The sequence below is a fragment of the Rhodnius prolixus genome, unplaced genomic scaffold, assembly GCF_049639745.1.
Source record: "Rhodnius prolixus isolate KJV_2025 unplaced genomic scaffold, Rpr scaffold_6, whole genome shotgun sequence".
NCBI classification, from domain to species: domain Eukaryota; kingdom Metazoa; phylum Arthropoda; class Insecta; order Hemiptera; family Reduviidae; genus Rhodnius; species Rhodnius prolixus.
In genome coordinates this window covers 26,794,248-26,813,552 of record NW_027411634.1, presented here as the reverse complement: position 1 = coordinate 26,813,552, position 19,305 = coordinate 26,794,248, and the positions used below count along the sequence as shown (strand labels likewise).

Below are 19,305 nucleotides of genomic sequence, written 5' to 3'. Positions count from 1 at the left end.
ATATTATAAAAATTAATGTATACCTTCATGCTCCAAATAAATGCCCAATTATTTCTATTTTTAATTAAAAATTTAATTTTATATGTTACTGTTTGAAGAGAGGACGATGGGTAATTTTGTAAGCTGGAGTTTACCTTACCTAGGTATGTTATATCATGGTGTGCGATGTTGCCAAATAGTTCACACCCCACGCTGCCGACAGTAGCTCAAGGTTTTCTCGCCGGTCTCTTTATTCATAGTGGGGGAATTTACCTACTATTATGTACAAATACAACTCATCCGCCCATTTTTTAAACGTACTAAATAACTTGACTAGAATACGAAACTAATTTACACATTCTCTATCGAATGTAACCTTAAATAGTACCACTTTTCAAGAGATGAAATAAGTTCGTAATTCAAACTAGATAGAATATGTATTTAATAGTTGAAATTTTAAATGTGAATTTGAAATATGTTACATCTTTAAATTTAAAACATATGTTTTTGATCGAAAGCGATTAAGTGCACTATTAGCAATACATAACCTTTTCTTTCATGGATGGAATGGAAAACCGAAGAGAAAAATAAATTACGGCCTAAAGTATACACCTGCGCCATCTATTCGCATGAATTGTAACTAGGCTATAAGGGACACAGGAGACTGTACTCTAGGTAAAAGTGAAGTGGCGCGCTATCTATTAGCGTATATTGTAAGTGCACTAAAAGCTGTTTGAATAACTTTTAAGTCGCAAAAAAATTAAATTTATAAAATAATATAAAAATATTTGTTGCAAGTCTTAATTTTCAATTTGTTTCAGTAGAAGGTGATTAAATAGAAATATACAATAAAAATACTCTTGTCTACTATTAAACTATCACATGGGCATGAACAAGTAGTGGGATGAGATCAGTGCGTCAGAGTCTTAGATTAGTGAGCACGTGAGAAAGAAGTAATTTGTTTGAAATCGCAATTATTGAAGATGTTGAATTTAACAAGATTTTCTGTAAAGGCTCCTTACGTTACTGCTAACAATGTACTTTCGGTAAGTTTGCAGGTGTTGGTTTGGTGGCCAATCTTGTTTTTAATAATTATCATTATCAATTAATATTTCGTTCTAGAATGTTCTTGGGAGTGAATTTGTAGAACTTTTATTGAAAATTAATTATATTATTAATTTTCTTCTTTAAGTCGTTTTTAATGTTTTTTTACTTTATTTTAATTAAATGCCGGTATTTGAATTTAACCTAAACTGATTTAACAACGTTATGCAATTAGAACATTTTAAGAAGTAATTTAGGGAGTAAGATGGCTAGGTTTCTTTCTTTTATTATTCTGGTTAGAATTCATTTTGTGAAAAAAATTATTTATTTTTTCTATTTTAGAAGAACTGCACGCCTTTTTCGAAAATTATCAGAAATGTTCAGAAAAAGTACAAGTAAGTATTGAGTGAAACATTTGTTACCGGTTTTTTGTTAATTTATTTTATTAAAATTCTTATTTTTTTTCTGAATATATCTTAAATATAGAATTTCATGTATTTTATGTTGCTTAGATGTAACTTAGTTTAACATTGTGCTGAATTGCATCACACTTCACACTTGAGCTGTAATTTGAATATTTTGTAGTAGCCACGGACAGCTCAAAATTCAATTTTACTTGAAATATGTGATTACTATTACGATACATCACAAAACAAAAGTGGCTTGCTGGTTATCTATAAATTATATTTATAATTTTTCATTAAACGTTTCAAAATCTTTAAAAATAGTTGCAATCTTTTTGATGTGTTCCTTTGCATGTTTGAACAGACTCGAGTGTGAGCAATCCTTAATTCATTAATTCTAACGATAATGGTATCAGTAATTGTATTCTGTATTGTATTTCTGATTTCTTTAAATTTATTATTTTATCTGCTAATAATTGATGATTGTTTGAAATAATTAGATCAGAGACAGTACGTGGGACAGTCATTGGAATCGATTTGGGTACCACAAACTCCTGCGTGGCGGTAATGGAAGGAAAGCAGGCTAGAGTAATTGAGAATGCAGAGGGTTCCAGAACAACGCCTTCCGTAGTAGCATTTACGAAAGGTTTGAGTTTTGGTTTTTATCTTCCAAGTTTCAATCCGTAGTTTCTTGGTTCTCATAAAAATAAAAGTAAAGAGTTAAGATTTCTTCGGTTGGTTCAGGAGTTAAAGATATAGCAGATTATAACTTTGTAGAGCTAAAGCAGGCAAAAAAAAAAATATTACCATAGTTACCACATTGGAAGTTGATGAAAATCACATTCCTTGTGTTAATATTACTTAGATCACTGATTTTTTTTTTTTTTACACAAGGAAGAGAGCTTTTTAAGAGTAAGGGAGCAGTAATCTAAAATAATTAATTAATGTTGTAGATTCAGAAAAACTAGTGGGCATGCCTGCTAAAAGGCAAGCAGTTACTAACACCGGCAACACCTTTTATGCCACAAAACGACTTATTGGCCGCAAATTTGATGATAAGGACGTAAAGAAAGACATGTAAGTGATTTTTATTAAAGATTGCAATTTTATGTTAAGTGAGTTTACTTTAAATACTTGCTAAGTCATTAGATGTTTGCTAAATATGTATTTTAAGATTATTTTTCTGTATTTATTGGTACTTTGGTTTTCTAAAATGTATAGTGGATGATAATTTTGTTTTAAATAATTGGTTTTGACCTTTGGGAAATGTTCGGGTGCTCATGGTTGTCCAAACACTGACGAGAACCTTTGTCCTTAAGGATCTATTTATTCATCACGTCACGATTTGATCCAAAAATAGTTTATAGTCATTGCAAGTGTTTCATAGACTAACTTAAAAATAAAGTTTTTTGCCAATCGTTAAATTCCTGAAGCGTCCACTTTTTGAATTCTTTCATATTTTCACTGCTCTTTAAACCATCCGCAACAATAGCTTGGCTAATGTCAGTTCTTCTGCAAATCGCCGAACTGTTAGAGATGGGACAGCAAGCATGATCTTTCATTGCTGTAGGTCGATCGGTATTCCAACTTGTAATTTCCTAACCGAAATTAGTTTTTTTCACAATGCTTTTACTAATCAGCTGTTAAAGCCACCTAAAAAAAGTAGATAATACTTTTTTTTACTCAACAGGGCTTGTTTGTACCCCCACGCAGCATTAATTTTTCGAGCCGTCTCAGTGGCGCTTTGTTCAAGTATGATTTCTTATAAAAAAATGTAGCAATGGTTTTGAAAAAATAAAAAAACAGTTAAATCGGATAAAGTAAAAAAACAATATTGTACCATTGAGGAGCAGAAAATTTGTTATAAAATAGTTTATTGGAATACGGCATTAAGAAAATATTTCTTTTTAATAAAACCCAATTCGCAAAACTTTGCTGATGATCTAATAGGATGCCTTTTACATCTCCAGCTTAGCACCGTGTTACTAGTTCCGCAGATACCACTAAAAGAACGTCTAGTTTAGGAAAAATGTACTTTTTATTTTTTATCAATACATAATGATGTAATTATAAATCATTCATATGCTTTTATACATTGTTGTGTCGATATGGATCTCTTGTTGCCTGACAACAGCCAGTACAGCCTCCATAACCGCTTTACGCTGGTTGTAATTGTGTATAATGATTGAGAAATCTCATTGTACTAGTAATAATACGTCTTTATTCAAATATTCTTACAAAACAAATGAAAAACAAAATAGATTCTTTATTTTAGACATACCTCATTGGTCCATGACCTAATTGCACTAGTAATTATTATTATTTATTTTATTTTTAAGGAAAAATGTTGCATACAAAATTGTCCGCGCTAGCAATGGCGATGCATGGGTGCAAGGATCTGATGGTAAAATGTACTCACCTAGTCAGATCGGTGCATTTGTATTATCTAAGATGAAGGAAACAGCGGAGAGTTATTTAAATACGCCAGTTAAAAATGCCGTCATTACCGTACCAGCTTATTTCAATGATTCACAGAGACAGGTAATTAAAATGTATTTCACTAAAAATTTGACCTGATTACCAGCTTATTTCACTTAAGTTCAATCATATTTTTTTTCTAGCAAGTGCATTATTTTTTGTATTTACCACCTTTCATACTCATCCCTCGTTTTTTCAGGATTTGTTTCCTGAAAAAGCTCCAGAAATAGATAATAATAGATATAGAGATAGTTTTCCTCCTCTGATTTTTACTGTAAAAAAATAAAGCTGTTCATGTAATTTGGGACGATTAATACGGCATTTGTACTGATTAAATGCAAATATTTTTTAATACAATTTTTTTTTTATCAACAGGCTACGAAAGATGCTGGTCAAATTGCTGGTTTAAATGTGTTGAGAGTCATCAATGAGCCAACAGCTGCTGCTCTAGCTTACGGTATGGATCGAGCTGAAGATAAAGTGTAAGTTCCTTAAATTTGAAATTGTAACTGAAAAAAATATTTGCATAATTAACTATCATTGCTGATAGCTGCAAATAACTTTACTTGGCATAACTTTCATACAGTAGCTATACCTTACCCACACAAAGACGTTTAAATTAAGGAGTGCTAATTTTTTAGGGCTTAGTTACTCAAAATGTAAGTTTTGGTTAGGCAGAGAGAACGCTAATATTGCAGAACGGAATTTTGAAAGGCCTAACTTAAGAACTTATTGGTAGAAGTTAGTCCAGAGGTTCCTTTTAAGGAAATAATGCCGTGTTAAAATTAATACGTGTACAGTTTAAAATAAAATTAATTTTTCCCTCATTTTTACTTATTAATCACAAATTAAATTTAATAATAATCAAGATGTATATCAGAAACATCGAAAAATATGATGGGAGACAGAAATAATTAAAAATTTCAAAATGTAATTACTAAGTCATGAATTGCAATGATTTTTAGGCTATTTAAAATGTTATTTTAAAAATCTAGAGTATTGAAAAGTACCAAAATTAATGTCATTAGCTGACAGAATATTTTTATTTAAAACAGTTTTTAATCATTTATTTTAAATTAGAACATCAGTATTGTTAAAGCAAATGTTAGCATAAAACGTTTGTGTTCAACTTGTTCTCTCTTTTCCTTTAAAAAAATAAAATAAATAAATAAATAAAAATCTTGCACATTTTTTTACTGATTCTAATACTTTTTTATTTTTTAGAATTGCCGTATACGATTTGGGAGGCGGTACATTTGATATTTCAATCTTAGAAATACAAAAAGGAGTGTTTGAAGTGAAGAGTACCAATGGAGATACATTCCTTGGTGGAGAAGATTTCGACAATGTCCTTGTTAATTTCTTGGTTCAAGAATTTAAGAAGGAAGTAAGTAATATTTTCAAAAACATTTTTGAAAATTATTTAATTAAAAGTACCTGTTTCCTAAGTTGCAATAAAAATCAACGCAACATTTTGCTAACCAAGGTTATTGGAAAAGATATCGAAAATAATTTTTTCTGAAGATTGTGCTTTTCTAATATTACCTCTTGTCTTACAGCAAGGAATAGATCTTACCAAAGATCAAATGGGCATGCAAAGACTTAAAGAAGCTGCTGAAAAGGCCAAGATAGAATTGAGCAGTTCTTTGCAAACAGATATCAATCTTCCATATATTACAATGGACACGTCAGGACCGAAACATATGAACCTAAAGGTATTACTTGTTATAATATATTATATACATTAGAAATGGTTTTTACTTTTACAGTTCCAGAATAAACTATAATATTTTGTGATTATACAGTTGTCGAGATCTAAATTTGAATCTCTGGTAGCTGATTTAATAAGGAAGACTGTAAATCCGTGTCAGAAAGCTTTGACTGATGCTGAAATTAAGAAGAGTGAAATTGGGGAAGTTCTGCTGGTTGGTGGAATGACTAGGATGCCTAAAGTAAGTTTTAATAAGATTGTAAAACTTAACTTCATTAATTATATTTCTAATTATTTCTTTTCTATAGGGGAAACAAGTAAAATCCTAATCGATTTCACTTAATGAACCTTAAATTTCGTCAAATTATGTTCAGATAAGAATGATTGATTATTATTTCATTTCTATTGCTTAACTGGTCGAAAGAAATGATTTTCCTGATTCATCAGAAATACTTTTGTAAAACCAGCCACTCAAAAAGAAATACGAATGGTTTTTCTCATCAGATAGGGCTGTATCGGGGAAAAAATTGGGAAAGCCTTAAAGTTCATCGGAATAATTTGCCTGAATATTAGAAAATATTAAATGTTAGTTGATCCAAAAATAGCTTAATTGAATACAGTTGTTAGGTCAGAGATTCTCACCCTACAATATATATATTTTATATATATATATATATATATATATATACAACATTATTGTTTATTAAGGGATTAATTACAAGTTAATAATAAAAATACTTTTAATGAGAAATTTGAGCTTGATGTTTTTTGATAATCTCGTTTATTTTTGGTTGTATAAATGATAATGCTACTCTCATATCGTCTTCTACATTTAATATGTCGTTTTTATTGTATGCATTTCTAAAATTTGGCGGCATACTTCAAAACTTTCGCGGTTGAGAATTACTGTGTTAGTTGAATGCAAAGTTAAATGCCAACTTTTTGAACAAATGTCGAGGAAAGTCACTCAGAATGTAGCCTTCGGTGTATTTAAGCACATATCCTTAATATTCGTTAGGACATTATTTTTAAGATTGCCTTCAATTCATAAACTGAAGTTTCGTGTCTTTTCACTCATCAAAACTAGGTGAGCATATTCAAATTTGAATACTTTAATGGTATAATTATTTCAGGTACAATCAACAGTGTTAGAAATATTTGGTAAACAACCATCAAAAGCGGTAAATCCTGATGAAGCAGTAGCGATAGGAGCTGCCGTCCAAGGTGGTGTACTAGCTGGAGATGTTACAGATGTTCTGCTGTTGGATGTGACCCCTCTCTCCTTAGGAATTGAAACGTTAGGCGGTGTATTCACCAGGCTTATTTCTAGGAACACCACAATTCCAACGAAAAAGAGTCAGGTATTGTACTTTACAACCATTTCTCTAATAATTCTCTCAGCTCTTTACCGTTTACTGTTAAATTTTAGAAATCAATTATTTTTCGAAAATGATCTTAAACCAATATTCTTTATAATTGCTAACCCATCCTAAAACCATTACTATTTTGTTTGTGGCCCATAATTTAATTTGTATGTTTGCTTATATTATTGATTCTTTTTTCTTTTGCTAAACTTTATGTTTTAAAAATTATTTTTGCTGTGATTTAGGTGTTTTCTACAGCTGCTGATGGTCAAACCCAGGTAGAAATTAAAGTTCATCAAGGTGAAAGAGAGATGGCTTCGGACAATAAATTATTGGGCCAATTTACTCTGATTGGTATTCCACCAGCACCAAGAGGTGTTCCCCAGATAGAAGTAACTTTTGATATAGATGCTAATGGTATAGTACACGTATCAGCTAGAGATAAGGGTACCGGCAAAGAACAGCAAAGTTAGTATTAAAAATCAATGCATACTGCTCTCTTTCTTTTGAGATAATTTTTTCCCCCTCCTTCCTAAACGTTAGTTAAATTATTAAAGAAAGGGTAAACTTTTTCAGTTGTCATCCAATCATCTGGAGGTTTAAGTAAAGATGAAATTGAAAATATGGTGAAGAATGCTGAACAGTTTGCTCACGCTGATAAGGTCAAGAAGGAGAGAGTCGAAGCTTTGAATCAGGCGGAAAATATTATTCACGAAACCGAATCAAAAATGGAAGAATTCAAAGATCAATTACCATCCGAAGAGGTTAGCTTCACTTTTTAAATTATTTTTCTTTGTTTTACTTCTTTATTTTTATTTGCGTTTATTATTTTTTTTAAAAAAAAGGTAAGAAAATGGGGAAAAGAGTTTCACTAAGATTAGATTAAGCACAGTTTGGCCAGTAATCCACATTACGCGGCCTCACCGGGTCTATAGTGGTGATCACTGTATTCCTGTATGCTTATCAGACTGAAAGGTTTCTGGTTAAAGCTTAAAAGTATCTGTTTATCTTCTCAGCAGAGCTGAAATCTTTGTCAGGTCCCTGCAAAGCATGATTTATTAGCCGCCATACTTTGAAATAGCACCTTAAACTTCAGCTTTCAAATAACTTTAAAACTAATTGAGGAATTAAAAGTTTTGTAGTGAACAATTATTCAAAATCTATGTTTTTATTATATTCAAATTTAGTTTTGACTGGTATGCAGTATCGTCTGATGTCGACGGGCCACAATTTCCTCACTTTCCGATCTGTCTTCAGTTTGCAACCGTTTTTTTCAGCTCCGTTTTGATGTTTATTAATGTTAGAACAAACCCAGTAAAAATTAGAGACTGTCCTCTATTAGAGGCAATAGCTAGCGCCATTTGTTCCATGTAACTTATTGGGATGGAACTGACAATGGTTTTTTTTATTAATCAAAAAATCAATTTATTAATTAATATTATGATTATTAGTAAATCTTTAAATTTAGTTTTAATAAACAAAATATTAAATATAAGGCACTTCTTTCACTTATATACATAGCAAAGATGATTCATGTTATTTTTATTCGACACGAAATGAAAAGATAAATTTTAATCTCTTTAAGGGATTGGATAATAAATTTTGATTTTTAAGAATTTTATTTCTATTATTATTGAAGACAGATGCCCTAAAGCGTATATCCTAGGCCATGGACGGGCTCTGTCCTACCTGATAGAACACTGTCTACTATTGTCCTATTTATTTATCATCTATTTATTAATGTATCTTGTTTAGTGTGATAAAATGAAGCAAGAAATTTCCAAAGTAAGAGAAATGTTAGCGAAGAAAGATGAAGTTGATCCAGAGGAATTAAGGAAAACAGTCAGTACGCTACAACAGAGTTCACTTAAATTATTTGAATTAGCTTATAAAAAGGTAAGAATTTTTATTATTAATTATTGTAAATTCCTTAATCGCCAAGATTTGTTGCAAAAATATTTCTACAATAAAAAAATGTCTTAGCTGATTATTGATTGATCCTTTGAAGTCAAAGCTGTGATTTTCTTGATTGACTAAAGCAAATTGTTCATTTTTACCACCGTCGTTTGAAAAGTCCGTGCAAAAATAAAAACTACTTAATTTTTTGGGGTAAACCTTTTTTATTTTTCAACATAGTCTCCTTTTAGGCTTATACACTTCGTCCAACGCTGCTCTAGTTTGTTGATCCCTTCCGAATAATAGGATTTGTCCAAGTCTGAAAAATAGCCATTCGTTTCTGCAATCACCTCCTCGTTTGAATAAAATCTTTTTCCCGCCAGCCATTTCTTCATATTGGGGAACAAATAGTAGTCAGAGGGAGCCAAGTCTGGAGAATAGGGGGGATGTGAAACGAGTTGGAACCCTATTTCCATTAATTTTGCGACCACAACTGCTGAGGTGTGAGCTGGTGCGTTGTCGTGATGGAAAAGGACTTTTTTGTGGGCCAATCGTGGGCGTTTTTCTTGCAGCTCGGTTTTCAAACGGTCCAATAACGATGAATAATATGCACCTGTAATAGTTTTACCCTTTTCCAGATAGTCGATGAGGATTATTCCTTGCGAATCCCAAAAGACTGTCGCCATAATCTTTCCGGCCGAAACCCATTGTTTAGATTGTTCTTTGGTCTCTGGAGTGTAGTGATGTATCCATGTTTCATCCACAGTGACGAAACGACACTTAAAGTCCTGCGGATTCTTCTGGAACAGCTGCAAACCGTCCTTGCAACACCTCACTTTTGGTCAAGCGTGAGCAATCGCGGCACCCATCTTGCGGATAGCTTTGTCATGTCCAAATCTTGATGCGAAATATTATGTACCCGTTCATTCGAGATGCCCACAGCACTAGCAATCTCACGCACCTTCACTCTTCTGTCATCCATCACCATATCATGGATTTTATCAATGATTTCTGGAGTAGTAACCTCAACAGGGCGTCCAGAACGTTCAGCGTCACTTCTGGCCCATATGGCCACTCCGAAAATTTTGAAACCACTTATAAACTGTTCTAATCGAAGGTGCAGAGTCTCCATAATCTTTATCAAGCTTCTCTTTAGTCTCCTGAGGCGTTTTGCCTTTCATAAAGTAGTGTTTAATCAACACACGAAATTCTTTTTCGTCCATTTTTTGAAAATCACTCGACTTCCTCGATTCAAACGAATGCCAAACACAAAGAAATAGACCGATCTGGATGAAACTTGGTGTGTGTTCTTCCAAGAGATGCTACTAACTAAACATAACCTCGATACGCGCCAGTAGTGCTATCTCTCTGACTTAGCACGGACTTTTCAAACGACCCTCGTAGCAGTCTAGTCTAAAAGAGTGAAGGAGATTAATATTACATTTACTTATTTTCCTTTTTCGCTGAATAACTGTACGCTGGAAGCCAATTCTCACAGGTGTGAGAAAAAACAAACTATTAAGATTTTAATAGTTTAATTACTTCATCTTTAGTAAAGAATGTTATTAAGCGGAGTTCACTTTTGGGGCAGTTGAATATGAATGGAGTTTGGTGGGGCCACTTAATGCTACTGACTACAGTGGGGCCAACCTTAAGATGTTTCTTGTCACTCATTAAAATTAAAATAGTACACCTCTTAAGATTTTATATATTAAGTGAACTTTTATTGTAACTGTTATAAGTAAATGTACTTATACTATTTAATTTAATTGACTATCCAGGTTTATTACAATTTCTGAATTATCGAAGTAACTAATGAAAGTATTGTTATGTTTAGATGGCTGCACAAAGGGAGTCCCAAGAGAAACCCTCATCAACAGAAGAAGAAAAAACTAAAGAGGAAAAACAGCAATAAACTGACTGAATGAATTAGATAGCTAAAAATCCATAAATTTTTTTAATTTTCGTTTGGCTGTTATAAAAACCAAAATATCCATTAAGCATTTTCTTTTTGTTTTATTTAGATCACAAAATAAATAATAGTTAACCTTCACAAACCCTTGAATAACGAAGGAATATATGTATTGTATGTAATATACAAATTTAATAATGATTCGAACTGCTATAGAATTTAAATTTATCGTGTAAGTATTGTGTGTTATCAAAAAAACTTCTTTTTACGAAAATTAGTACATTTTTATATCTTAGTTTTTTTTCATTGTTTTTGTTTATTGTTCGTAGTTGTGTTTGTTTAGTGTAAAATTGTAACTAGTTTTTCTTTTTTATTAGTTTTTCAATTAGGACGTTATTTTTAGGTAATTGTAAATTTCTTTTTTAATTTGACCATAATAATTTTCATTTCCTTTTCAGTGGTTATTGAAAATAATTCTTAAGTGGCCGCCTCAGATTCCTACGTTGTATATTTATAACTGAAATTTTTGCAGACATTTTGTTTTTTTTTATATGAATTAAAATGTTTTTATTAAAGAATTATAAATAAGAATTTACACTTTACCTAGAATATTATAATAATGTTAATTAATATATTTCCAGGTATAGAGATTAAAATGATGTGTATATTAGTTTAATACATATTTCTTTAATAAAATTATATTTTTGTAAAATCCTAAGTAAACAATGTTATTGAGCGGGGTTCACTTTTGGGGCAAAAGTTGACTATAAATGGAGTTTAATGCACTTAGGGGCCACATAATGCAACTAACTATTCAGTGGGGTCAACCTTTAGATATTTCTTGTCACTAATTAGTGATTGAATAGCAATCAAACCGGGGGCCGTTTCTTTCTTTTCTGTTAAGTGGCTCTTTGGTTTTTATCCAGAAGAGATGTTTTCTGGACCTACTACACCCTATAAAATAATTGTTAATTCCTTACTTGCCATACAAAATAGAACCAGTAACAGTTAATTTTAAGCAGAAACATATACATATGTGCGTGGGAAATTTGCAAAAAACATTTCACTTCAAAAATGGATTTTTCAATCGTCATTTGAACATAGGTTGCTAAATGAAATACTTTTCGTTATTGTATATGCTAATCAGAATACTTAAAACGGTGGTAAAAGAAGTACTAAAAATTATGTAGTTTTGGAAAAAGTAGACAAACTTAAAGTTACCAGGAAACAAAAGTAAAAAAGATTATAAATTGAAAATGATGTATCATTTTAATTAAGTAAACTGCTTCAATAAAAGAACGTACATTTGTCACTTTCAGGAACTAATATTATAATTTATTGAAACATTTAACGTATAATTTATTACAAATTACTTCGACATTCCAACAATCGAAAATTGAGGTTATACGAGGGTCGTTTGAAAAGTCCGTGCAAAAATAAAAACTACTTAAATTTTTGGGGTAAACCTTTTTTATTTTTCAACATAGTCTTCTTTTAGGCTTATACACTTCGTCCAACGCTGCTCTAGTTTGTTGATCCCTTCCGAATAATAGGATTTGTCCAAGTCTGAAAAATAGCCATTCGTTTCTGCAATCACCTCCTCGTTTGAATAAAGTCTTTTTCCCGCCAGCCATTTCTTCATATTGGGGAACAAATAGTAGTCCGAGGGAGCCAAGTCTGGAGAATAGGGGGGATGTGAAACGAGTTGGAACCCTATTTCCATTAATTTTGCGACCACACGGCTGAGGTGTGAGCTGGTGCGTTGTCGTGATGGAAAAGGACTTTTTTGTGGGCCAATCGTGGGCGTTTTTCTTGCAGCTCGGTTTTCAAACGGTCCAATAACGATGAATAATATGTACCTGTAATAGTTTTACCCTTTTCCAGATAGTCGATGAGGATTATTCCTTGCGAATCCCAAAAGACAGTCGCCATAATCTTTCCGGCCGAAGGAACGGTCTTCGCCTTTTTTGGCGCAGATTCCCCCTTGGTAACCCATTGTTTAGATTGTTCTTTGGTCTCAGGAGTGTAGTGATGTATCCATGTTTCATCCACAGTGACGAAACGAGATGCAACGAGATTAAAGTCCTGCGGATTCTTCTGGAACAGCTGCAAACCGTCCTTGCAACACTTCACACGATTTCGTTTTTGGTCAAGCGTGAGCAATCGCGGCACCCATCTTGCGGATAGCTTTGTCATGTCCAAATGTTGATGCAAAATATTATGTACCCGTTCATTCGAGATGCCCACAGCACTAGCAATCTCACGCACCTTCACTCTTCTGTCATCCATCACTATATCATGGATTTTATCAATGATTTCTGGAGTAATAACCTCAACAGGGCGTCCAGAACGTTCAGCGTCACTTGTGCCCATATGGCCACTCCGAAAATTTTGAAACCACTTATAAACTGTTCTAGTCGAAGGTGCAGAGGCACCATAATGTTTATCAAGCTTCTCTTTAGTCTCCTGAGGCGTTTTGCCTTTCATAAAGTAGTGTTTAATCAACACACGAAATTCTTTTTCGTCCATTTTTTGAAAATCACTCGACTTTTTCGATTCAAACGAATGCCAAACACAAAGAAATAGACCGATCTGGCTGAAACTTGGTGTGTGTTCTTCCAAGAGATGCTACTAACTAAACATAACCTCGATACGCGCCAGTAGTGCTATCTCTCTGACTTTGCACGGACTTTTCGAACGACCCTCGGAATTAAATCTTCCAATTATTTTAATTTATTGGCGTAATGATCCTGAAATAATGTACGGTTACATTACAATGCATTCAGAGAAATCAGGGCACAATAAATATTGTCCTCCAAATACGCCTGGGTTTTTACACTCTTTTATTGAACTGTTAAATTTATAGTTGAACAATTCACTAATAGTAAGAAAAGAAACGAGGACGTACTAATTTATTTCTAAATAAGGAGTTGGAGAAAAGTTCGTTCAACTTACCTGATTCTTTTATACTCAGAGTTAAGTGACAGACCAATTCGAAAAAAATAAATTCTGGCAGAACTCAAGAATATTTTTTACGGAAAGTTTATAATGAAAACTCATTAATAAGAAAGTAAGAAAACTATCAAATGGCGAATTCACAGAAATTACCTTTAACATTGTCAGTGAATTTGTATTAAAACAATTTAACAATATATTAATTTGGTAAGAAACCATTTCGTTTCTGAAAAGCAGTTAGGCAAATTAGTTACCCATCACTATTGTTACAGTACTATTAGTGCATTCTAGTAAAAAATAGGTAAACTAATGTGAGCTGTTTAGTTCCTAAAGTTGCCGTTAGATCGTGTGGGCATGTTATTACTTTTTCTTTCTTATTTAAGGGAATAGCATTATACCAAATTTTCAATGTTCAGTTTTCAACAGAAATATGTTTTTTAACGTCCACTAAGTCTAAAAAAAACTGTACTTTTAGATCCCGATCTAAAAAATAAGAAAAATTATGAGAAGTTAAAACTTTACAATTGAATTGTGGCTAATCTTAGGACTTTACTGTGAAAACGACCAAACAAAAGTACCAATTAAAAGTATGGATTATTTACTTTTTGAAATTTAATCGAAAATTGCTCTAAAGATTTTCTTTAAACTCATTGAACTTGTTGATATACAAATTTTATTTGGATTTTCTTCTAAAATTCGATCAAGGGATTTTCTGAGGAATGAGAAGTTTGGAAAAGACAATTTCAGTCTAATGTTCGGTCATACTTTTTTTATATCATTCAGAAGAGTCAAATGGATTGCTAAAATTTTTAAGTGTTAACAAAAAATCCTCAACCTGTGAATTCAATAAATTGATTTTTCACTTTTCTGAAATTTTATGGATGTAGCTTGTATGAACTTCTCCAAAAAAAACTTCAGATTGATACTGCCATTTGAAAGTCTATAACATATAATTGAAACCTTTTTTTTATGAAATTTGGTTTTATGGCGATTGAATTAGGTTAGGATGAGACCTCAAATGTGACATTTCAGAGTATAGTAACTGTTTCACAAAATTCCAGAGTATAAAATTTAAGTTTTAGGGCCCCCATTCATGTTAAAGAAGCAGTCAACTCGGTTAGGAAATTAGGATGTGTGATACTTAACTGAAGTTAAAAATAGAGAAAATAGTACTGAATAAATTATAGCCATAAACGTTGAAGACGTAAATACGTCGACACAAATGGAAGAGAGATATAATGATAATTGAATTAGAAGATTAAGATATAATCTCATTAGAAGATAATGTTAATACCGCGGCAGTTTAGCGTGAACAAGTAAAAAAAACAAACAAACAAACTAGTGGCTGTTAAAAGTATTTTATTGGATTTTGAAATGATTTACATGTATTATTTTATTTTTCATTTTTTTTAATTGCGGTTTGCAAAGTGCATTTTATTCGTGATTTAAATAGATACCTTTTATTTACTCAGTATATTTGTATTAATTTGTTATTATACTTCAGCTAATACATAGAAATGGGAAATTTGAAAATTATAATAATTATGTATATTGTTGACTGTGTTCTAATCTCGAAAACAAAACGTATAAAGACAACTTCCCACGACAACAGCAATCTGGTAGCTGTTTTTTAAAAACTATTAGTTTATTGCATTTTGTTAAACCAATGCAACACTCCTTTTTATTAGATTCAGTCAACCTCTTAGCCCTTTTTGACCCCTTTTTTTTTTTATAAACGTTTCATAATCGGAAAAGACAAAACACAGAACTTTCTATATAACCCGGACCTTTATCCTATTAATTAGACTCCTTTTATGTCATTGAAGGACTAAAAAATAATATATAAGTGGTACAGAATAGGTTGTATTATTTTTATATAGCAGAATTGTAGTTCAAAAAATAAACGCTAGATAGCATGAAGTGTACCTTTTGATGCTTTTATGACCTGTTAAAAGAGCCTATTGCAAATTTTAAAAGTTAAAATAAAGCATGTAAGAAAAATTAATAATAATAAAATAAGGCGCCACGATAGCCGAGCGAGATAGAGGCGAGACCTGCGAAGCTAATATGTATTGTGGTATTGGGTTCGATTCCCGGTCTCAGGCCTTGGATTTTATTTAATGGTTAATAAAAGAAATTTACAGTAAAGTATGTTTGCTAGTCGCCTCCGTCCACGACACCTAATTGGTAGTTAGACGTTAAGCCCCGCCTGAAAAATAGGCGATTACTTTACTATAATAATAAAATAAAATAAAATTTGGTATAAGGTCCAGAGACAATTTTCGTAAATATATTAAAGAGTTCTCTTAGAAATGAATGTACTGCTAATAAATAAATTATAAAGTATAGACTTTACCTTTATAGTCTGAAAGTATAAACTTTCATCGTATTTAATTTTTAATTTTCTTACAGAAATTGGAATTTGAAATGATTTCATGTTTTAACTTCGAAAAAGTTTCATTTATCATTTAAGTATGTTTATAGAAAATCGTTGTCTGTTGCTAATTTTAATTAACTTACTAAGATTATAATCTCCCGTTTTTTTAAAGTGCTAAGTAAAACTTATGATCTTATGAACCCAAGATTTCGGTAAATCTTTTATTTAGAAGCAATTTAATGGCACTTATTAGGTTTTATGGATCTCAGCAAAACATAAAACCTTTAGAAGGTACCTACGATGTTAAGCACTAAAGAAATTGCTTAAAAATAAGAAATGGAATAAATTACCTAAATATTTATTAGGTCAGAATACCTTCCTCAACAGAATATAATGACAGAATCGGAAAGAAACACCTTTATATTTTTGATTTTATCTATCGTAGCTCGCATGTTAATTGGATCCGAGGCTGGTTTAGGATCATCATCCATCACCAGAGGTAGTTTAATTATTTTGGCGTAGAGATTTCTTCTTCACTTATGTTACCTTCTCACACTACACTTGCTGACAATAATAAATATTAAAATGAACGTTAGAGGTCTTTAATATTGCAGTAACGGTTTTTATTCCCACTCAACGACCAGCTAGCCTCCCAACGTGGTGAGTGTAACGAAGTAAACTGCCCATTCCTAGACCAGATGGAGAAAACAATGCGAGAAAGAATAGAATAAAAACAAGCACCACTGACGAAAATTGCGATTGAGATAATTTGAAATACAAGATTTGGTGTATGTAAGGAATTAACTGGAGGATTGAAACGATAAAAAACAAAAAAAAAAAAAAAGACTGGGCCTCTTTATTAATCATGGGATAGATTTTTAAGATGGGGTTTAGAAAAGACACATTTATCAGCAACGAAAAAGATATGCAAAGAAAGAGCTAACAGAGTACCAGGGATATGCTGTAGAGTACCAATGACTGGAACAGAACGGGTTCTAGGAAGAAACAAGTGTATAGGGTATAGGGTATTGAGCTTGCCGACAACTGAAGGATCAGTGTCTCTCTCTCTAGACCAGAGCCTAACATCAACAAATATGGAGCCACACTACGCCAAGCTTTTGACACTCCAAAGAAATAATGAAGCACTGAAGAACCCGGACATAATGTTGGAGCCTCTAACTCCAAGTACTGAATGGAGATCTGGAAGGAACAAAAGAACAATACATTTAAACAAACCCTACATAACGATGTACTCCTTCTTAAACTGGGGAACAATAGGTGTTATTTTTATGGAAAGAATTATTGTTGGGATTATCACATGTTTATGACATAATAAAAATAACACATTACTCTTTATAACCGCAAATGTTGTGCGATACTATTCTGTAATGTTAAATGAAACAAATGTTACTTTTAGAATTGATTATACTTATTTTATTTATAAGAATACAAAAGGTCGTTTAGTTACAACGAATAATATGTATCTAGGAACGAAAAGGCAAAATCGAAATGACCCTAAAATATCGGTAAATCTATAACTTATTGTTGATAACGTAAAGTGACACATGGTGCCTTCCGTTGTAAAATTGTTTATTTATATCGAACAGTATATTTGATGACAATGATATGTGCTTAAAGCAATGGTTCCGATAATAGCTGACATATAAAATATAACTCGCAGCTTCAGTCGCTTATCTCCTCGTAGCACTCATGAACTTCAATAGTAATAAACTCCAACTACTTATTTCAGATTATTACAGACCGCTGCACACTCCTATTTACCCGTCCATGTTGTTGTGTGTTAATTTTACACCACGATGAACTAAAAACAGATTTTCGCTTGAAATTTACCAACTATGGAATAGCTTCTGGCTTCCGATCTATCTCATTTTTTATTTATTTATTTCTTAGACATGTATGGTATGTAAAGATAAATATTATTGATTCATTTATTTTTGTCACTTTTAATTTTGGTTAAACCACTTACTTAGCAATTCCAGTAAAGTTTTTACAAGTTACACTTGATAAGAGTTAATTATCTATTAACTGAAGAAGATTGTGTCCAATTTTCACCAGAAATATTTGGGATCCTTTGAGTCCCAAAAAGTAGTGGTTTTTACAGATTAAGCTTAGTGAAAGTGTCTAAGGAATGTGTAGTCAGCATAATAAAATTTAAAAAAAATTGCTGTAACTTAAAAGTTAACCAGCAATAAAATAATCACAAAAAGCTGTTTATTATTTAAAAGTATTTACTAGAAAACCTATCTTCTAATTTTATTGTTGAATTCAGTCTTTTATAACCGAAAATTCACAAAAAGTAGTTAATGTTCCCTACTATTTATTACATTTATTAAGAAAAAGGTTAAAACTTGCGTGCTAGCATTGCCAGATAAAATCCAACACAGTGGGCGGCCCTAAATATATTTTCATCAATACTTCATCAATTTTTCAATCTTTTAGTAGTTTCTATAGTTGTGAAAAACAAAACCTAAAGGTTCCTTGTAATTCTCTACTTTCCTCTCAATGTGTTGACTGTTGAGCTTGGGCCCAAAACGTTACTCTAGCCAACCAGATGCCTGATGTAACGCTTGCTTCTTGACTTCGTAAAGAATGGCTTAAGTAGTTAACAGAAGAACCAGTAAAAAAAACATTTTAATTCTTATTACATTTGACTTATTTAATTTAATCCCAAAACATCATTCAAATCAGAACACCAGATTTCTTCTGAGGACAAGGATCTGTAAATAAAATAGTTCTATTTAAATACATTTATTTAACAAATATATAATTTTTAATGTTAACTTATTATTTGGACACAATTTAGGTAATACATTTTCTTGAAAAATTATAATAGAATTCAGTCATATTCTGCTCCAATAGTTATGCTAATGCCATCAGAAACAATTCTTGTAGCATGATACCAAGAGTTGGTGTCCAAGACAACTGCAACAAATATTTAGAGTTGGTTAGTTGAAGTTGTTCAAAACTAATTACCTACCTAGATGAAATGAAACAAAGTTTGTCTCTGTTATAAGTCGTCATCTCAAGATAATTAATTAAACTTCATATGAAAAATTGGGTATTTCATTAAAATAAGATTGCAATGAGGAGGATTTTTTTTTTTGTCAAAGCATAAACAAAAAATTCTCAAAGTTTACAAGAAACTTAAAAGCATTATCGTTAGT

At 31.8% G+C, this 19,305-nt stretch overlaps 2 protein-coding genes across 5 annotated transcripts in view; one reads left to right on the top strand and one right to left on the bottom strand.

Moving 5' to 3' along the window:
- Positions 1–841: 841 nt before the first annotated feature.
- Positions 842–11,500, top strand: Hsc70-5 (Heat shock protein 70 cognate 5). 2 transcript variants are annotated; one of them, XR_012461740.1, is made up of 15 exons: positions 850–1,025; positions 1,366–1,418; positions 1,928–2,073; positions 2,381–2,504; positions 3,767–3,968; positions 4,281–4,387; positions 5,130–5,292; positions 5,465–5,620; positions 5,711–5,857; positions 6,750–6,977; positions 7,226–7,448; positions 7,557–7,744; positions 8,736–8,876; positions 10,714–11,020; positions 11,247–11,500. XR_012461740.1 is itself a non-coding variant. In XM_074139794.1 (14 exons), exons 1-14 carry the CDS (start codon positions 963–965, stop codon positions 10,789–10,791), a joined length of 2,019 nt encoding a protein of 672 aa, XP_073995895.1. In that variant the 5' UTR covers positions 842–962; the 3' UTR covers positions 10,792–11,500. The 2 variants fall into 2 exon arrangements, 1 of the variants encoding a protein (XP_073995895.1); XM_074139794.1 differs by having other exon boundaries at positions 842–1,025; positions 10,714–11,500.
- A 7,373-nt stretch (positions 11,501–18,873) lies between these two features.
- The window catches only part of LOC141461522 (uncharacterized), a 125,271-nt gene continuing 124,839 nt past the window's right edge, over positions 18,874–19,305 (bottom strand). For all 3 annotated transcript variants that reach the window (XM_074142703.1, XM_074142705.1, XM_074142704.1), the window contains one exon: positions 18,874–19,063. In XM_074142703.1, coding sequence (XP_073998804.1) covers positions 18,978–19,063 — 86 coding nt within the window. In that variant the 3' untranslated portion in view covers positions 18,874–18,977. The remainder of the gene's footprint in view (positions 19,064–19,305) is intronic.